Here is a 19,716-nt window from a genome sequence, read left to right as displayed (position 1 = left end):
ATATTATTGTATATAGAATATGTACTAACATAACTTAATTTAATATAAAACACCTTCATATTATCAAAGGGATCTCCGTTTTGTTTACTGTAGGGGTACTGCCTTTGACAGCAATCCACTGTGGGCAGCCCGTCTTGTGCCTGACTAGTAGAGTGTCCCAACCAAAGGGGACTTAGGACCTAAAATTGAATCCATTTACCATTCTAAGTCAAGACTTTGGAACCACTGGGTTAAAACTTGATTGATTCATCAATTTTAAGCTTTTCTGTAAACCTGACACTATTTACAGAAACTAAATGCAGAGGGATAATTCTTTAGTGTTCCAGCTATTATTTTTAATTAAACTGCTTGAGGATATACTTCGTTTTGTTTAATCTCACAATTACACACCCTAAATAAGTATCTGTACAAAATAAAAGTAAAGATAAAAGCAAACCTGGCTCTAGTCAATAGAAAGACTAAAAATAAAATTGTATTATAAACCAGGGATTCCTAACCGAGTTATTGAGGCATGCTAACAGTTTTTTGACCGATTTTGGCCTTTCCAAGTTATAGGAGCGGTGACAAAATCAGAGCCATTAGTGTGTGTCTGTGTGTGTGTTGTGGACGGGGTTAAGAACCCGCTATACTAGAAAAGATTTATTAATTCATACTACACCACTATAGAATTAGCAAGCTGCACTACGTACCCAACAATACCACTGCTGAGCAAGGATTATTATTATTATTATTATTATATTATTTATAGAGCGCCGTCAAATTCCGCAGCGCTTTACAATGGGTGGACGAACAGACATGTAGTTGTAACCAGACAAGTAGGACACACATGAACAGAGGGGTTGAGGGCCTTGCTCAATGAGCTTACATGCTAGAGTGGGGTAAAATGACACAAAAGGTAAGGATATGATTAGACTAGTGACAGTTGCAGAAGAGGAATCAGTTGGGAGCTATTAAGAGTTTAATTGATACGCTTTTATGAAGAAGTGGGTTTTTAATGATTTTTTGAAGGAGTGGAGACTGGGTGAGCATCTAACTGAGGAGAGAAGCGAGTTCCACAGGAATGGTGCAGCCCTCGAGAAATCTTGAAGGCGAGCATCAGAGGTGGGAGTACGGACAGAAGATAGACGTAAGTCTTCAGCAGATCGTAAAGGCCTAGACAGGACATACTTGTGTATAAGGGAGGATAGATAGGTGGGAGCAGCATTATGTAGCGATTTGAAAGCAAGAACCAGAATTTTAAATTGAGCTCTATATTTTATAGGAAGCCAATGTAGGGACTGACAGAAGGGTGAGGCATGGGAGGTGCGGGCGGACAGGAAGATGAGCCTCGCCGCCGCATTCATTATGGACTGTAACAGCGCAAGTCGGGAGCACATAAGATATATGGGATATGCAAACAACTCTCTTTAAAAAATAACGGTAGAATGAGGAATGGCTTAACAGCAATAGAGAAGATTATCTTTGTTATTTTTTAAAAGAGAAAAGTAAAATACAATGATATTGGTCATTGTCTTAAAAATGTTTGACTTTATCAGCAGACAATAATGGGATTTGACCAAATAATACATGAACATTTGTTATAAACAGCTTCTAATAAATATATTTTGGGTTAATTTAAAATATATATATATATATATATATATATATATATTTATTTAAAGTACAAAACAAAGTATGTCGGCCTTGCAGCCAACTGGTCTATGGTATTTAAATAAAAGGATAAAGAACAAGAAAGGATTTAAAATTCTCTTCGGAACCTTAGAGGCAAAACAAAAACTTCTTGTCATGTACCAGCAAAAGATCACTAATTTAACCAGCGATTACACAAAGCCTGACAGATTTCAAGATTCCCAGGTTGCAACATGTAAATGTGTATCCAGACAAAACCATCATTTATATGCTGCTGAACAGAATGTGTTTTGCAATACATATGATTTATTATAAATCAACAGTTCTGTTGTTACAATCTGCCTGCACAGTGCAGATTCAGCAACTAATGGCAAGATGTGCAATCTGTACCGACCAGGAGTTACATGCCTCGCTAAGTCGCTGGCTCTGCCTTCATTTAATGATCGGCTGGAAAATATATTCAAAAGAACTTGGTTGCAGTTAAACGTAAAATTAAGTCAACGAACGTGCTTATTTGCAATCAGACTTAATATTTATCACGCAGTCACTTGACTTACTCTATTTATGATTTTATTTTGTTTTGTGATTTTGCTACATATCATGCCTACTGCCATTGTGTCTTCCTATTGTTTTACTGCTGAAGCCCCCAGGGGTGTATAGGAGTCAATGAGGCGTCTATTCCAGTTACTCGGAATTTTGGAAGACTCATTGACCTTGATGGATACAGCAGAAGGGTGTGATGGAGACTGCCAGACTGTAAAGTGGAGTGTGGAATAGTGGGACAAGATGGATACACTGTGACAACTTGTGTTGTGTGTAGAGATAACCATAAAAAGCATTGAGTTACTTTTAAAAACTCCTAAACAAAAATGATGAAAATTACCGAATGCAAAAAAATTTATATATATCACTAGATACAAAGCCTTTTTACAATTAACAAAAATAGCTTAAAGTGTCATATGAGACAAGGATTAAGGTTTAAAATGTGGGTTGCGAGGTTACTCCAAGCATCATAACCATAGCAATTCCCTATATTAGTTATGATGCAAAATTAACATGGAGCTACAGTTGCAAGAAAAAGTATGTGAACCCTTTGGAATGATATGGATTTCTGCACAAATTGGTCATAAAATGTGATCTGATCATCATCTAAGTCACAACAATAGACTATCACAGTCTGCTTAAACTAATAACACAAAAAGAATGAAATGCTGCCATGTTTTTATTGAACACACCATGTAAACATTCACAGTGCAGGTGGAAAAAGTATGTGAACCCTTGGATTTAATAACTGATTGAACCTCCTTTGGCAGCAATAACTTCAACCAAACGTTTCCTGTAGTTGCAGATCAGACGTGCACAACGGTCAGGAGTAATTCTTGACCATTCCTCTTTGCAGACCTGTTTTAGTTCAGCAATATTCTTGGGATGTCTGGTGTGAATCACTTTCTTGAGGTCATGCCACAGCATCTCAATCGGGTTGAGGTCAGGACTCTGACTGGGCCACTTCAGAAGGCGTATTTTCTTCTGTTTAAGCCATTCTGTTGTTGATTTACTTCTATGCTTTGGGTCATTGTCCTGTTGAAACACCCATCTTCTGTTGAGCTTCAGCTGGTAGACAGATGGCCTTAAGTTCTCCTGCAAAATGTCTTGATAAACTTGGGAATTAATTTTTCCTTTGATGATAGCAATCCGTCCAGGCCCTGACGAAGCAAAGCAGCCCCAAACCATGATGCCCCCACCACCATACTTCACAGTTGGTATGAGGTTTTGATGTTAGTGTGCTGTGCCTCTTTTTCGCCACACATAGTGTTGTGTGTTTCTTCCAAACAACTCAACTTTGGTTTCATCTGTCCACAGAATATTTTGCCAGTACTGCTGTGGAACATCCAGGTGCTCTTGTGCAAACTGTAAACGTGCAGCAATGTTTTGTTTGGACAGCAGTGGCTTCCTCTGTGGTAGCCTCCCATGAAATCCATTCTTGTTTAGTCTTTTACGTATTGTAGATTCGCTAACAGGTATGTTAGCATTTGCCAGTGACTTTTGTAAGTCTTTAGCTGACACTCTAGGATTCTTCTTCACCTCATTGAGCAGTCCGCGCTGTGCTCTTGCAGTCATCTTTACAGGACGGCCACTCCTAGAGAGAGTAGCAGCAGTGCTGAACTTTCTCCATTTATAGACAATTTGTCTTACCGTGGACTGATGAACAGCAAGGCTTTTGGAGATACTTTTATAACCCTTTCCAGCTTTATGGAGTCAACAATTCTTAATCGTAGGTCTTCCGAGAACTCTTTTGTGCGAGGCATCATTCACATCAGGCAATGCTTCTTGTGAAAAGCAAACCCAGAACTGGTGTGTGTTTTTTATAGGGCAGGGCAGCTGTAACCAACACCTCCAATCTCATCTCATTGATTGGACTCCAGTTGGCTGACATCTCACTCGAATTAGCTCTTGGAGATGTCATTAATCTATGGGTTCACATACTTTTTCCACCTGCACTGTGAATGTTTACATGGTGTGTTCAATAAAAAACATGGCAACATTTCATTCTTTGTGGGTTATTAGTTTAAGCAGAATGTGATTGTCTATTCTTGTGACTTAGATGATGATCAGATCACATTTTATGACCAATTTGTGCAGAAATCCATATCATTCCAATGGGCTTTTTCTTGCAACTGTATTTCCTCGTAACAATTCAAACTGTTTTATAATGGTTTGCCATCGACCATGGTTCCACCATGCACCAATTCACAAAGAATCGTGACCGAATTGCGTCTGCTGCTCTGTAGCAATCACATGCAGAAACTGCCCTTCTTTCATTGGCTGAGAGTGTTTAGCTGAACACTCTCAGTCAACGAATAAGCGCTTATAAATGGAATACACACCAAATTAAAATTAACAAGCCAGAAACACTAAATCTGGCCTAGTGAAAGCTGACAGAAGTGGGGCTACAGCTCCAGTAGCCAGCTGCAATATATCAATTTATACAGGGTCCTTGCACCATGACCACCTCGAAAGACTGAAGTGGCCATGGTGCTTGTCGTAACCTTTACAGATGACAGTGTATAAACTACTACCACAAAACGATAATACCAAAATGAAACATTTCATTTTTATTTTAATAAATCTAATAGAAATCCCTTTAAAACTGTTTTTTTTTTTTTTTTTTTTTTTTTTTTTTTTTTTTTCTTTTTTTTTTTATTTCAGACAGTACCTGCCGGTAATTTTCTGTTGCCATTCATATAGTTCGGGCTATGGTACTAAGTCATCATTAATATTTCGCATTATCAATAACAAAAGAAAGAAAAAACATAAAGACAATACGCAACTGACATACAGATGGTGATTACGATCCTCAGTAATGTTCCCATAATAATAATTAGAGTAACTAGCTAATTATCTTAGCATATATTTCTTTTATAGGTTAAAATGCACACAACTTATTTAGCCATTTATCTATTTCCACCTTTTTTTTTTTTTTTAGGTTTACATTTAAGCCGCTTTCCATTTTTAGCTGAAATGTTAACTGATTTTTTATGGTTTCCCAGTTTGGTATATTATTAGTTCTCCATCTTCTGGCTATAGAGATCTTTGTCGCTATTAACGCATGCGTAAGAAAGTATTGAAGGTCCATATTATATTGGCTAAGATTTAAGTGTAATATGAGTAATTCTGGAGACAGAGGTATTTTAGAGTCGGTTATTTCTTGAATTTTGTCTATAAACATTTCCCATAATTCTATTATCAAGGGGCAGCTCCACCAAATGTGTAGCATGTCTCCCACCGCACTATCACACCGCCAGCAAGTCGCTGATATGTTATAATCCATTTTATTCAAGCGACTTGGGACCAGGTATAGTCTATTTATAATCTTAAAGTGTAACTCCGCTAAATTTAAGCATTTAATATGTTTAGCCACAGACACCCAAGCTTTTTCCCAATCACTTTTTTCCAGTTTTTTCTTTATTTTCAAATCTTTCTCCCATTTCTCAATGGCCGGAAAAATAATATCTTCTTCCTTGAGTCTTAGTATCGAGTTACACTTTTTTAATAAATTTTTCGTGTCATTCGCTTTCAGCAGCTGACATAACTTACATTTAACTTCTGAATGTTCTTTGTCTAATGCTTTACTTAAGTAACTATTGATCCTTATAAAGTTATATTTTTCTTTTCCTGGCAGAGCAAATTCTGTATTTAATTGTTCAAATGATTTAAGATTTGGTCCAATCATTAGATCTTCTATGTTTTGAATACCTACTTTGTCCCAATTTTTTAGATTTAGATCTTCTATATTATTTTCCAAAATTGAAATTGGTAAAGTATTGATGATACGGTTATTAAGACCCATATTTTTTCTTATTTTGTTCCAAGCTTCTACAATATTTTGTAACACTATACTTTCAGAACATGGTTGGCAGTTGTCTTTCTTTTTTTGCGTCAGCCAAAAAAGGGTAGACAGATCTTTATTATTTGACATTTTTTTTTCTATTGCATACCATCTCTCATGTTTAGTCTCTGTATGTTGTGAAATAATGCAATGAGAGAGAATGCTCGCTTGATAGTATTGTTGGATCAGCGCAAGTCCCACTCCTCCATTTGCTTGTTTAATCGCCAAGAATTTTCTTGCCAGCCTCGGTTTCTTTGATTGCCATATAAATTTAGAAAAAGATTGTTGAATAAGTGATAGCCAGCTGTCAGGTACCTTCAAAGGGAGCATTCTGAATAGGTATAACCACTTTGGTAAAACATAGGATTTAACTATATTTATACGGCCCCACCATGAAAATTCCAGATTTTTCCAATCTTTTAGTAGCTTGTTCATTTTTAGGAGTAGTGGGAGGAAGTTAATCTCAACAATTTTGCTTGGATCTGTACAAATATTAATTCCCAAATAATTAAACGATTTTTCAATCCAGGTAAAATCGAACTTCTTTTTTATCTCTTTTTTTTCTTCCATATTTACATTACTCGCCAAAATGGTTGATTTATCTGTATTTAATCTGTAACCAGAGACCTGCGAAAACTTTTCTATAATTGTCATGAGCTGTGTTATTGATTGTAACGGATTTTCTAAAGTTATAATCACATCATCTGCATAGAGGTTTATTTTTATATTTTCTTTCTTATGGTCAAAACCCGAGATGTTTTCTTCTTGTCTGATGGCAGATGCCAAAGGTTCTAATGAGATTATATAGAGTAAAGGGGATAGCGGACATCCCTGTCGTGTTCCGTTAGATAATGGAAACCACTCTGAGCTAAAGCCGTTCCCCTTTATTCTTGCTGTTGGACCAGTGTATAGGGCGCAAATGTTCTCAAGAAGTCTTCCCTCCAATCCGAATCGCTGAAGTGTTTGTCTCATGAACTCCCAGTTGACCCTGTCAAATGCTTTCTCAGCATCTAAGGACAGGGTCAACATGGGAGTTCCGGTGGTCCAAGCGGAATCCAATATGTCAATCAATCTTCTGATATTATGGGTTGAGGACCTCCCTGGGACAAACCCGACTTGGTCTCTGTTTATTATTTCTGATATGATTTTTTTTAAACGTTCTGCTATCATAGCAGAATATATTTTGATGTCGGTATTCAACAATGAGATTGGACGATAATTCTTTATCTTCTCTGCATCCTTTTCTTGTTTAAGGATAGGCACTATATTTGCTTGTAACAGTTCTGCCGGTATGCTATTAGGTGTAACAAAGGAATTGTAAACTTCGCTTAAATCCGTTTTAATATTATTTCCTAACAGTTTGTAGAAAAGGTTATCAAATCCATCTGGACCAGGTGATTTATTCTTTTTTAATTTGTTGATACAGAAGATCAGTTCTTCTTCTTGAAAAGTTTTATTAAGCTCCTGCAGTTGTGTTTGTGAGATTTTTGGACTCTTTATGTTCTCAAGAAATGCGCTAATGTTCTCCGTTTTGATAGGGTCTTTAGTATTGTATAGATCTTGGTAGTAATTTTTGAAGGCTTCTGCTATTTTTTCAGGTCTCAAGATAGTCTCTCCATTATCAATAATTTTGGTGATGATTCTTTTCGATTTTTCTTTTTTTATTCTGTTCGTCATTAGTTTTTCTGCTCTGTTTCCGGTGTAGTACCATTTTTGTTTTAAGTAATGTAACGCATTCTTTGCCTTTGTCATAAGATGTTCATTAATTAATTTTTCAATGTCTATAATTTCGTTAGTAATACTCCGAGATGGTTTCTTTTTATTTTGTTCAAGTAAATCATCTAGTTTTATGTACAATTCAGCTAAATTTGCCTTTTTTTTATTTAGTTTATTATCTCTTGCTGTTAAGCTTATAAAAAGGCCCCTTATTACTGATTTGTAAGCACACCAAGTCATTGCTGGAGAGACATCTTTATTTCTGTTTTCTTTGAAAAAATAATCTGTTGTGTCTTTAATTTGTTTAAGGTTATCTTCATTTTTAAGTAACCAGTCTTTCATTTTCCAGTCAGCTCTTGTTCTTTGATATTGTTCTTTTATATCTAGGATGACCGGATTATGGTCTGACCATGTAGTAGCTGTTATAAAAACCTTTTTGATTTGGCTCGCTAAGTTTCTGTCTCCCAAAAAGAGATCAATTCTAGAGTATGAGCAGAAAGCTTTTGAGAAACAGGAAAAATCCTTCTCCTTCGTATGAAATATCCTCCAATAATCTAAGAGTTGTGCTTGTTTAATTAATTCAGAAAATGTTTTAGCAGTCATCTTCATATTTCCATAGTTACTAGTTTTTGTTTTAGAGCTCCGGTCCATCTCAATATCGGGTACACAGTTAAAATCTCCCATAACAATAACTCGACCCATTTTCACGCGTTCCATTTTATTCAGCACTTTTTTAATAAAAGCAATTTGTGATTGATTTGGTGCGTATATGTTCACTAACGTATATTTTTGATTGTTAATTTCTGCTACTAATATAATGTATCTACCTTCCAAATCAATTTCTTGGTGTATAATTTTTAATGATATATTCCTTGAAAATATAAAGGCTACCCCTCTTTTCTTTTTTTGACTCATAGAAGCACTGATTATAGTAGGAAAAAATTTAGATTTAAGATTATTTTTATCTTGTGTTCTCCAGTGGGTTTCCTGTAGGGCTGCAATCTGGATTTGTTCTTTTTTGAGAAACTCAAGGATTGTATATCTTTTAAACTGTGAGTTTATCCCCTGTGCATTAATCGTCGCTAGTCTCATTTTATTTTATATATCCTATTTCTTTTCCTTCGAGGACTGGTAAATTCACCATCTGTACTAACAAACATATAAAACACAACATAAAACGTACAATGTCTGCCTTTTACTAGGCAGAATGCAATGTATCTATTTCCTCCCTTGTGTTCCTCCCTACCTAGGCCTCCCGTAGCCTTCAGGGGGAAGTCCTGCCAAAAACACAGGGAGAGAAAACAACAGTCCCAAAACGGCACCGATTCTCTAATCAGTGACGTCGCAAAAATCCCCATTCTCTATGCTCGCAGAAAAAATGTCGAGATCTGCGAGCTAGAGTTTCTCCTTGGCCGGACGGGTGTAGTGGATAAAATAATACCAGAAGGGGGAAAAAAAAAAAATAAAAATAAAAAAAAATAAAAAAAAAATAAATAAATAAAAAAAAATTATTTTTTCTTTATTTTTTATTTGTTTCATATTTTACCCAAATAGCACCTACATTCAATCTTAGTGTAGATTCGTTTGTTTTGTATCAAAATATTTCTATAAAGTGACACCCAGTTTTTCTTCCTTTCTCTTTCTTTCTTCCTTTATTTGATCTAAATAGCCTTTTAGTTAAACCCAAAAGAAATTGTTTTTAGTGTATTTAGTGTATTTTCTATTTTAATATGTCTTTAAATCCAGGATTTTACTTCTATTTTATATCATGGTCTTTCTATCAAATTACCTCTTACTATATCGTGTATTTTCTTATTATTATTGTGGTTATTATAAACACCCCTTTCCTTCTCTTTTTCCTCCCCTATTTTTTTTCTCCCTCTATTCCCTTCTCTTTTCTTCTCTTTATCCCTTCTTTCCCCCATTTTCTTAGTTTTCAGGAGAGATTTAAATTAATAATGTGAAACCACCCATTACATTTCTGTGGTCTCTAGTGTAGCTTTAATCCTAATTTATTTTTTTATTTAGTGTCTTATATGTGCGAGAAAAAAAAAAAAAAAAAAAAAAAAAAAAAAATTATCTCATGCCATGTCTTATGTTAAATTCCCTTCTAGTAGCCATTGTTCTAATTTCTGCGGTTTATCAAAAGTCAGTCTTTGGTTATTATATGTTAAATTTATGCGTGTCGGGAATCCCCAGGCATATTTAATTGCATTTTTTCTAAGGACCTCTGTCTGGTTAATAAAAAGTTTCCTTTGAAGTCTGGTCTGGTATGAGAGATCCTGAAAAATCTTAATTTGATGGAAGATTGACCCCTTCAGGTCTTTTGTTGTCATTGCCTTCATAATTTGTATCTTAAAACGGAATGATTGTAGGCAAATAATTATGTCTCTCGGGGCTTGTTCTGGTATATTATCAGGTTTACGTAGTCTATGACATCTTTCAATGCCGCTTGTGCCATTATCTGAATTAACCCCCAGAAACAGAAAAAACTCTACACAATACTTTTCTAAATTTGCCTTTGCAACAGTCTCCGAGACCCCCCTAATTCGGAGGTTTTGTCTTCTGGATCTATCTTCTAAATCCACAATCTTCTTTTTCAGGCTCTCTAGGTTTTCATCCAGTTTATTTATATTATCCGTATTGTTTTTTTGTTGTATCTTTATTTGGTCCGTCTTCTCTTCTAGCATTACCACTCTTCTTCCTATATTTATGATCTCATTTTTTATTTCTCTAGATTGCAGGTTTATTTCTTCTTTTATTTTCTCAAATTGTATCTCCAAGCATTTGGATAAGTAACCGGCAGTAATAGATACATTTTCTTCCCAAGAGCTATCTGACAAGGTTTTGTCTATCTCAGTCTCTTTAGAGTCCAATATAGGTATTGATTCTTCTTATATAGATTTAGTACTACTCCCCTTATTTAATTGGGGAGAAAAAAAACCTGAAGTCCTCCTTTCTGTGGCTGGTTCTTGTTTTTTAACAGTTTTTTTAACATTCTGTTTGCCTTCTGGGTTTTTTTTTGAGGCCATTTCCTCCTCCTATCTTTCCCTTCTTTTTCACTTTCTCTTTCTATTAGCGTTCTATTTCTTTGTTTTTCTTTGTTTTTTTATATATCTCTTTTCCCTTTTTTCTTTTTATTTATATATATTTTTTTTTTTTTTTATCATTAATATATAAATATTTTTTTGTGTTCCTGTATTTTTTTTTCAGTGAAGTTTCCTTTGAGTCTTAGTAGTTCTTAATAATTCTTAATAAATGATTAATAAATGATTAAAGGGAGATAGGGGTAGCAATTACTGCGATAATAGTGCGATAATAGTAAATAGTACTACATATAATAGGGTATAAAACCTATATATGGACCTTAATGTACACTTAGGTACTGAGTGACTAAGTAGTATCTAAGCTCTGTTAACTAATACGTAGATCTAATATACATGTATACATGTAACATATGTCATATATCTATAGTAAACCAGCCGGTATACTTATCCACTTATCCACTTCTTCGGTTAAGCGTCCTGAGGGGTCACTCTTCTCACTCCCATCACGCCCGTCACTCCCCCTTTGCAGTACCGGACGAACAGAGACCGGTTTTCCACCTCCAACCGCAGCAAAAAAAGCAAGTCAGGCGTCTTCCCTCACAACGTCCGGCTCTGCTCGATGTCTCCCACCTCCCATCTTCCGGCCAAGGAAAAAAAAACCCGCGAGACGCGGCGTGCCACGTGCCACGTCCTACGTCATCCCCCCACCTTTTTAAAACTGTTTTTGAATGCTTTAATCAAGGTTACACAACCATTTTGCTTTGAAAACATTTTTATTTTTATTTTACCTGCCATTTACAAATATATACATAATATTTCATCTGTACATAGTGTTTGCAGATTAAATTCATTTTTATTGTGTTGGGTATATAAGTATTTTGCAGATGAAAATTGGGGATGGGGGAGCTACCTGACCTTGTGTTTCAATATAAATTTGCAATTTCTCAGCATTAAAAATACATTAATCAAAAAATATATGTTTTGATTTTATCCACTGATCGCTTTTTCAGCAATGACATTTCAAAAAGAAGATGAAAACCTATGTGGATAGCACAACGAGATGCTTTAAAATAGGTTTTGGTTTTCTCATCTAGTTTAAACAGTAAAACATATCACCCTAAAAGTTACTCCATCATGATTGGGGAATAGCGGAGGGGGGGGGGACTCTTATCTCACATACTTCCCACCCAATAGATTATCTGTGCAGATTCATCACCCCCATCTCCCTGTGTATGTAACATGCAAATAAATAAAAGCATCTATATATTACTATTCGCAAAATATGTGTCTCACACAATATATAGCTGAAATTAAATAATCTATAAAGTGACACCATGTTGTATTTGCATGATGAATGCATTTTAATGTAACTCATATTAAATACCCAGGTAATACACACCACGATAAACAAGGGGGTTCTTCATGCACTGCTTTAATATGAAATCCCATTATCCAATTCCAGATAGTAAAACATTTAGAGAGTGACATTTTAGACTTCTCAGCCCCTCATTAAAAAACAAATTACCTTTGAAGGTCATCAGCACCAAAATTAATTAATAGTATATAATTCCATAATCCTTTGATTGATAGGCAGACCAAGGTTATAGTGTGCCAAACAATTACTATAATGTGAGAGCGGTTGTTACATATTAAATTAATATTAGCTGGTTAAAAAAAAAAAAAAAAAAGTTACGCGCCCCGAAAAACAATCACACAAACCTTCACTTACCATTTTTACATATATAATATTAATATATATATACACACACACACACACACACAGACACAGACACACACACACACACAGAAATGGAGAGAGAACACATTGAACAAAGAAAACACAATATATACCGACTTTTAGAGTTTCCCTTGGTGTACTATCAGCCTCTTCACTCCTGGTGGAACTGCTCGGTAAACGGATAGCAGCCATACTGTCGCTGATATCATTTTACACATGGCATGGTCCATAGTTTAGTGAACTAGGCACTGTATATCCCAGCAGAGCCAGAGTTTGTGCAATTACATCTTGTCAGAACAGAAAATGAGAAAGGTAACATGTTTCAAACAGTTGACCTGCTGTGAGCCATCAGAACAGCTACCCGTGTGCCAAGTTGATCTGCGACCCAGCAAATACCTCTTTAGATTTGTGAAGATCTTTTCATTTAATGGCAATCCTGGAATGCCATGCTCCCATTCAGACATCAGAATAACAAAAACTATGGAATTATTTCTCCTAACAATTTTTTCACAGCCACAAATATTTGCCATCTGCTGCTAGTACCAGGCACCATTATGTTCATAAACAGACAATAGTTATGAGATCTAATCAATGAACTCATCATACCTGTATGGGCGGAAAGAGGAGAATGGGGTCGAGGAAGGGCTGGAGATTGACTGCTGCCAATTAAGCTTTTCCTGTTGCTCGTTCTACAACTGTGGAAGAAGAGGAAGACGGTATTGTTAGGATTTGGGTCACAGATAATCTCTAAAAGTTCCATAAACATTCCGCAGTCTCATAACATTGTATACACATGCTATATAGTGGAGTATGCCAATGGATTTCAAATGTTTCTTGGGGCTGGCAATGCAGGCCACAGCCTAACAGTCAAATATTTTGCCAAGTTGGCAAATGATGAGTTATCCTTGGCTTTTTCTTCTTATTCTAATCCTGTTTAGTAAGATGAATTCATTACATATAGATAAAACTGTGTGGTGTTTGTTCTTTGAAAAATCATATTTTTCTCATTTTGTAATTTGTGTATTAAAAATCTACAGTACAGATCTATAGTACAAACACTACAAACACAGTTCTGGAATGATTTACTCTTCAATATATTACTTTTGAAATTTAAAATGATTTTCTTCCTAAGTAGATGGTTTGGTTGATTATATATCAATCTTCTAAACAAACATTAGTATCACTTTTAGAAACTGTTCTTAATAACTTATATATGAAACAAATATAGAACACCATTTTCACCTTTCTTTCTTAAATCAATGGGACCTTCCTCTAGGCTTGACCATTCAAAGCAGGAACATGCTGTGTTCCCTAAGCTTACTCGTGGTTTCCGTTTAAAACAATGGAGAAAATACAAATCATGTGCAAAACTCAAATGCGCACATTCTTTACTGATATATTTGTGCAATGTAGACGCTAGTGAACTCAACAATCCTTTTGTTTACAGATCTTCCCTTAGGACAGTTGGGGGCAAAATAGTTTAGTACTGTGAGAAGCATCGCATTCATCTGGAATTAATCAATGATACAAGTTCAGGTAAATGAAATAGAATTAGTCAACATCTTTCCTTCACTTGCACTCCACGTTCTCAATAATTATTTTTATAACTGAATGAGCTGTCACAAGTTGCTGCACTGTGCAGGTGTGAACTTGTTCCATCCACTTGATAGATAACTAAAGATTATGTATAAAGTGAAGTGTATTATGGTGCATTTCCTGTTATCTTGCCTTTGACTTCCTGTTGGACATCAAAGAATAGAGGTTAAATTATCATATTTTCCCTAGCACCATACACATGCCATTATGCAACTAAATCAGGATAATTAACGTTGCTTAGATTACATTTTGTGGATTTATTTTGTGTATTTTATGATATCATCTGGAATTACTTTAGTCTTAAAGGGACACTCAACTGCCCCACTAAAAAAAAAAAAAAAAAAATAATAAAAAATCTCGTTTTGGTTTGCTTACCACCAATTGCAAAATATGCATGCATTTAATTATACATTTTTCATTGGGGATGTATATATAAAAATAGCTTGCTAAAGCGGCATGTCTTGTCTACAGTCTTTGCAAACTCTCCCATTCTAACCCCACCCAGACTTTCTGTGACTGTCCAATCACAGACTTCTAAATGCAGCTCAATCATAACTCTTTGCAAGACAGGTGCTCTTGGCAGTTGCCAGTGTTTTGAGTTCAGCTCCACTTTAAAGATTTGAAGATTGACAAATGGGGGGGAGTGTAACCAGTTTAATTTATAGAAGTGTCAGTTTATATTGTAATCTGCACATTTTGTAAAATGAAAGAAAAAAAAGGGGACACTTTTCACACATGAAAGCACTTAGGCTAGTTAAAGTGCTTTAGCTGTTTGGATTGTTCCTTTAATGCAACATTAAGCATATGCATTATTTTCAGAGTATTTAAATGTGCCCTGTTGGGTACTAATCCTCACAACAAAGCATAGACAGGTTATGAATAATCAATTTTCAAATATGACAGTGTATAGAAAACACATTACAAATTTATAATGTTATATACATTATATACAAATCTACGAAGTCGTAGCAAACATGATTCACACTACACCTACTAAATAGAATTGAGGGGGCTAGGTGGGAATGAGAGTCTCAAAAAATAAATGTTAATGCTTTTTTTTTTTTTTAATAAGGAGAGTTCCAATAGAAAACAGGCAGGTAGAAAGAGTACATTACTATATAAGTGAGATGCTGACAAATTTATGGAGAGATAACGGAGATGCATTACAAATCAAATATCGTGTATTCTCATGAATCCATAAATTAATTATTGTATAAATGTAATCTTTAATCGACAGTGTATTGCAGTGTGTTTGAGCTGCACTAACTGGGAGAAAAGCTATACTAAAAGTAGCGGTGTAGCAGTTTTTAAGATGCTATCAGAGTACTGTATAAAGCAACATAACAGTTCAGTAACATAATGACTGTGAGCTGTACTGCAACATCATGATACCTCTCTGATGAGCTGGTGTACAGTTAAACTACAGATTTAGCATCAAAGCTATGTGGTTAGTGTTGTCCAAACTACAAAAATTAACAAGGCGACAAGAGAACAAACAGAGCAGCTGGTAGTGTCCCCAGGACTCCAGTGTTAGAATGTGCAATAAGTGTTACACTGGAGTGCTTGGAGCAGGTCCTTGGAGTATGATGGAATTATATTAGTCACACTGGGTGTCACAATAAACATGTAGGTCAGAACGAGCTGGGTCTGTTCTAATAAGCGTAATCCAGGTCAGTGAAGCTGGGTCTGGTCCCAGGGAAAACGGTCCCTTAACCCCTTAAGGACACATGACATGTGTGACATGTCATGATTCCCTTTTATTCTCAAAGTTTGGTCCTTAAGGGGTTAAAGTGAACCTGGTCATTGTACTAACTGGAAATCACTAGTGTAAGTACTCTGAAATCGTTCAGCCAAACAGTGATTTGACTATAGTCGGTTTATTGGCTTATCAGTGTAATGGCGAGCTGTCATCAGCACTCACTAACTGTTTATTGACCTCTATGGGAGAGAACATTTGTCATTATACTATAAGTTAATCTCTCCACCTCCAGCTGTGTCATTGGGGAAACATCAGCCAGACAGGAATAAAAGTTACGGTAGCTAAGGTCACTGCTGTGCAAATTTGATGCCTTACGCCAGCACGCACAGCATACTGGCGCCAGATATCCAATGACATAACACCATCCCCTCCATGCCTCATATTCTCCCCTCATTGCTCTGGCAAGGGAGAGTGATCTTGGCCGTGGAGGATTAGGCTACAGAGAGAACTTGACCTAAGCGCAGGATTAAGGCGTGTTTTATATTTATTTTTTTATTGGGGAGGTGGGCGGATTAGCACAACAATAATTACTCTAACGAAAAAACTGCTTTTGAAAACACTGTTGGGGCAGGCATCTCAGCAACTTTGTCAGTAGTTAGCTGTGCATACATTTCTCAAGCTTTTAATCTATACCAAAGAATGACCCCTTTTAGTTCCACTTAAGATATGCAGGTAAGATATGGCCTTACCACAATCTGTATGAAAGGTTACATACGATAGAAGAGTACTTCGTTTTAAATTTGAGAATGAAGGCTTAAAGGACTACTCTAGGCACCCAGACCACTTCAGCTTAATGAAGTGGTCTGGGTGCCTGGTCCAGCTAGGTTTTACCCTTTTTTTTTTTTTTTTTATAAACATAGCAGTTTCAGAGAAACTGCTATGTTTATACTGAGGGTTAATCCAGCCTCCAGAGCCTCTAGTGGCGGTCTCATTGACAGCCGCTAGAGGCGCTTGCGTGCTTCTCACTGTGAAAATCACAGTGAGAAGACTCCAGCGTCCATAGGAAAGCATTTACAATCCTGCCGCGCATGCGCATTCAGCCGATGACGTCACGAGGAAGGAGGAGAGGTGGAGGAAAGCTCCCCGCCCGGCGCTGGAGAAAGGTGAGATTTTAACACCTTCCTCTCTCCAGAGCCCGGCGGGAGGGGGTCCTTGATGGTGGAGGCACCCTCAGGGCACTATAGTGGTCCTTTAAGGATAGATTTAAAAAAAAAAAAAAAACACAACAACTTTTGAGCATACCTTTGTTTGTATATAAAGAATAATTAGACTGAGTAAATCTTTGTTTCTTCACATTTGAAACTCAGTTTCCTAAACCTGATAATGGGCAGTCTGCATTATGTGTGCTCTCGTTACAGAGCGTCAAATGAGCTAAAAGACTGTCTTGCTGCCACAACAGTAGAATACTATGCGGAGTGTCGTTCCTTCCTCTAAAAGTGATTGTAGCACTATCGATATGGAAAGTGACAGACGTGCAGCTGATAAATATTTTTAATGATAAAAGCTCTACATCATCATCATCACCCCTACATTTAAAGGTAGAGAAGCACACAGCACGGAAATATCACTGGGGAACAGAGGACAATGTATTGCATTTTTTTCTTTGTTTTGCTCTATAAAATAAATACATTTAATATGAAACACATATTTTGAAGCTTTAAATCCCAGGCTTTTTTGTCTGCTTTCCACTAGGTGCCCAAAAACATCAACAGCACACAAGGGTCATAATATTACACTATTGAAAAAAGAAAGACACAAAAGATGACTACACTAAAATATTCTTGATACAATAGTAAAATATTTACACAATTGAAATGATCGAAAAGTTTCATAAAAGCATTAAGTAGAACCATAATACAATACAGTGAACCTACAGGCAATAAATGGGACATATGGCAAGAATAGACAACATATAAATTAGATAATAAAATACACAAGGAACTTTTTTCCCCTTGTCTTATATGGAAATGGTTAAAGTGATCATTTACAGGTCACTGAATAATTGCATGATATAGGTATACTTTAATGTATCAAAATTTGTGCTCATACGTTTAAAAAAAAAGAAAAAAAAAAGCCTAACCTTATATACATGTTGAATTGATCTCTTCTATAGAATATAAAATAGAATAAAATAGAAAAAAAGAATATAAAATTAAAAAATTGAATTTGTGAAAATATTATTAAAACTTGCCAGCAAATGTGTATCTAAAATATCAGTAACTCAACTGCTTAAGGTATAATCTTGAGATTATTATCATTGTTAATTACATTTATTACACCTTTAATATACCATAAAATTGTATGGGTGCCTGTGATGTCCACTTTTGTTCAGAGGTTCTTCTTGCAAACTGTATCTGTTTTGAAAACTGGTTGCTTATGCATCCTTATGCATCCATAGTTCTTGACATTCTAACACTGTATTATGCCTGTACCTGCTTGCATAGCTTGGCAGCATACATTAGGATATAGGAGATCTCAAATTCTAATATCAACTGTCAATGGATTCATGGTTCAGTAGCGTTCAATGCATCATACAGCAAACCTTTAAACATTATTTATGTGTCAAATTAGTCTGGGTAGATGACTAGACAAATATTTCTTATAAAGCGTTGCTTCTGTTTGTGTATTTTGTGTGATCTAGGCTTAATAATTGATGGTGCCACTTGCAATGAAGATAGATAGCGCCTGTAAATCTCAGATGGAGCCATAACAGCTTGCACGCATTAGTTATGCCCAGCAGAATTGGTCATGAAATGAGTCTTGGGAAACCATATGGGTTCGCATTCAAGAAAAGATTAAAAGCTATTATTTTCTCATGTTAACCCATAAATTGCCTTAGGGCTTTAAGGATATACAAGTTTGACAAAACAACACAGGCATTTTTCTTTTTTAGGTTTGTATTATATTTGGTTGTATAAGATTTTTTTTTTTTTTAAACCAGGAAGACACACAACAAATAAAGAGTGGTTGTGAAATGCTGTGCGTTATTCTGCCGCTTTTGCTTGTTACCATCAAGGAGGCAACAAGAAATACAAGAGGGGAGCTTACTTCTATCTTGTTACTATAGCACAGGGGAGCCCAAAAAGTAGATCCCAAGATGTTTTAAAACTACACCTTCCATGATGCTTTGCCATTCTAAAAGGCATGCCAAGCATCATGGGAGTTGTAGTTCTACAACATCTGGGGATCAACCTTATGGGCACACCTGCTATAGCACATTATAACCCAGTAATAAGTGACACAAAATATGAACACTTATTTATGCTTTTTAGTACGTGGACTTGCCTCTTCCAGAGGTGTGTCACTGTTACATGGGCTATAAAGGGCAGAATAAAAATAAACACGTATGAATAGAGAAGAGACAGATAGAGAGAAAAAAGAGAAGCAAAAATGAAAAGGATAGGTGGCAAAAAAGAACACAAAAACAAAATTAGGGGGATTGGTGCATAAATCCATACAAAGAAGAATACGTAGGAATAATTATAAAAGGGCCAGTACTGTGTCAAAACTGGTGACATGTGCTCTTTATCAGGTAATCAGATGGTTTTGTTTTGTCAAAGCTTGGGGCTATATATAGAAAATTACAGCCTGCAAGAGACTGGCCTGGCAGAGTATATTGAAACTAAAAGTAGCCTGATTTGAGTCCCTACTGGCGGCCAAGTGAATTCTGCATAGGGGAACCTCAACAGTGTTAGCAGTCCATTTGTTCCTGAGATTACGTTTTATCAGGGTCTAAATCTATGATGGAAACAGTTATCTAGGCTGAAAAGGAGGGTGGTCATGTTGTGTATGTTGCAGATTTAAATAAAAAAAAAAAAATAATCATCCTTGGGTTAATGTTAAC

At 35.9% G+C, this 19,716-nt stretch overlaps 1 protein-coding gene across 5 annotated transcripts in view; it reads right to left on the bottom strand.

The window, feature by feature from the left end:
- MAST4 (microtubule associated serine/threonine kinase family member 4) overlaps positions 1–19,716 on the bottom strand; it is a 503,913-nt gene that overhangs the window by 93,492 nt on the left and 390,705 nt on the right. For all 5 annotated transcript variants that reach the window (XM_063454083.1, XM_063454086.1, XM_063454084.1 and 2 more), the window contains one exon: positions 13,124–13,212. In XM_063454083.1, coding sequence (XP_063310153.1) covers positions 13,124–13,212 — 89 coding nt within the window. The remainder of the gene's footprint in view (positions 1–13,123; positions 13,213–19,716) is intronic.

The sequence above is a fragment of the Pelobates fuscus genome, chromosome 5 (assembly GCF_036172605.1).
Source record: "Pelobates fuscus isolate aPelFus1 chromosome 5, aPelFus1.pri, whole genome shotgun sequence".
Lineage (NCBI taxonomy): Eukaryota > Metazoa > Chordata > Amphibia > Anura > Pelobatidae > Pelobates > Pelobates fuscus.
This window is presented reverse-complemented; position numbering and strand designations above follow the sequence as displayed.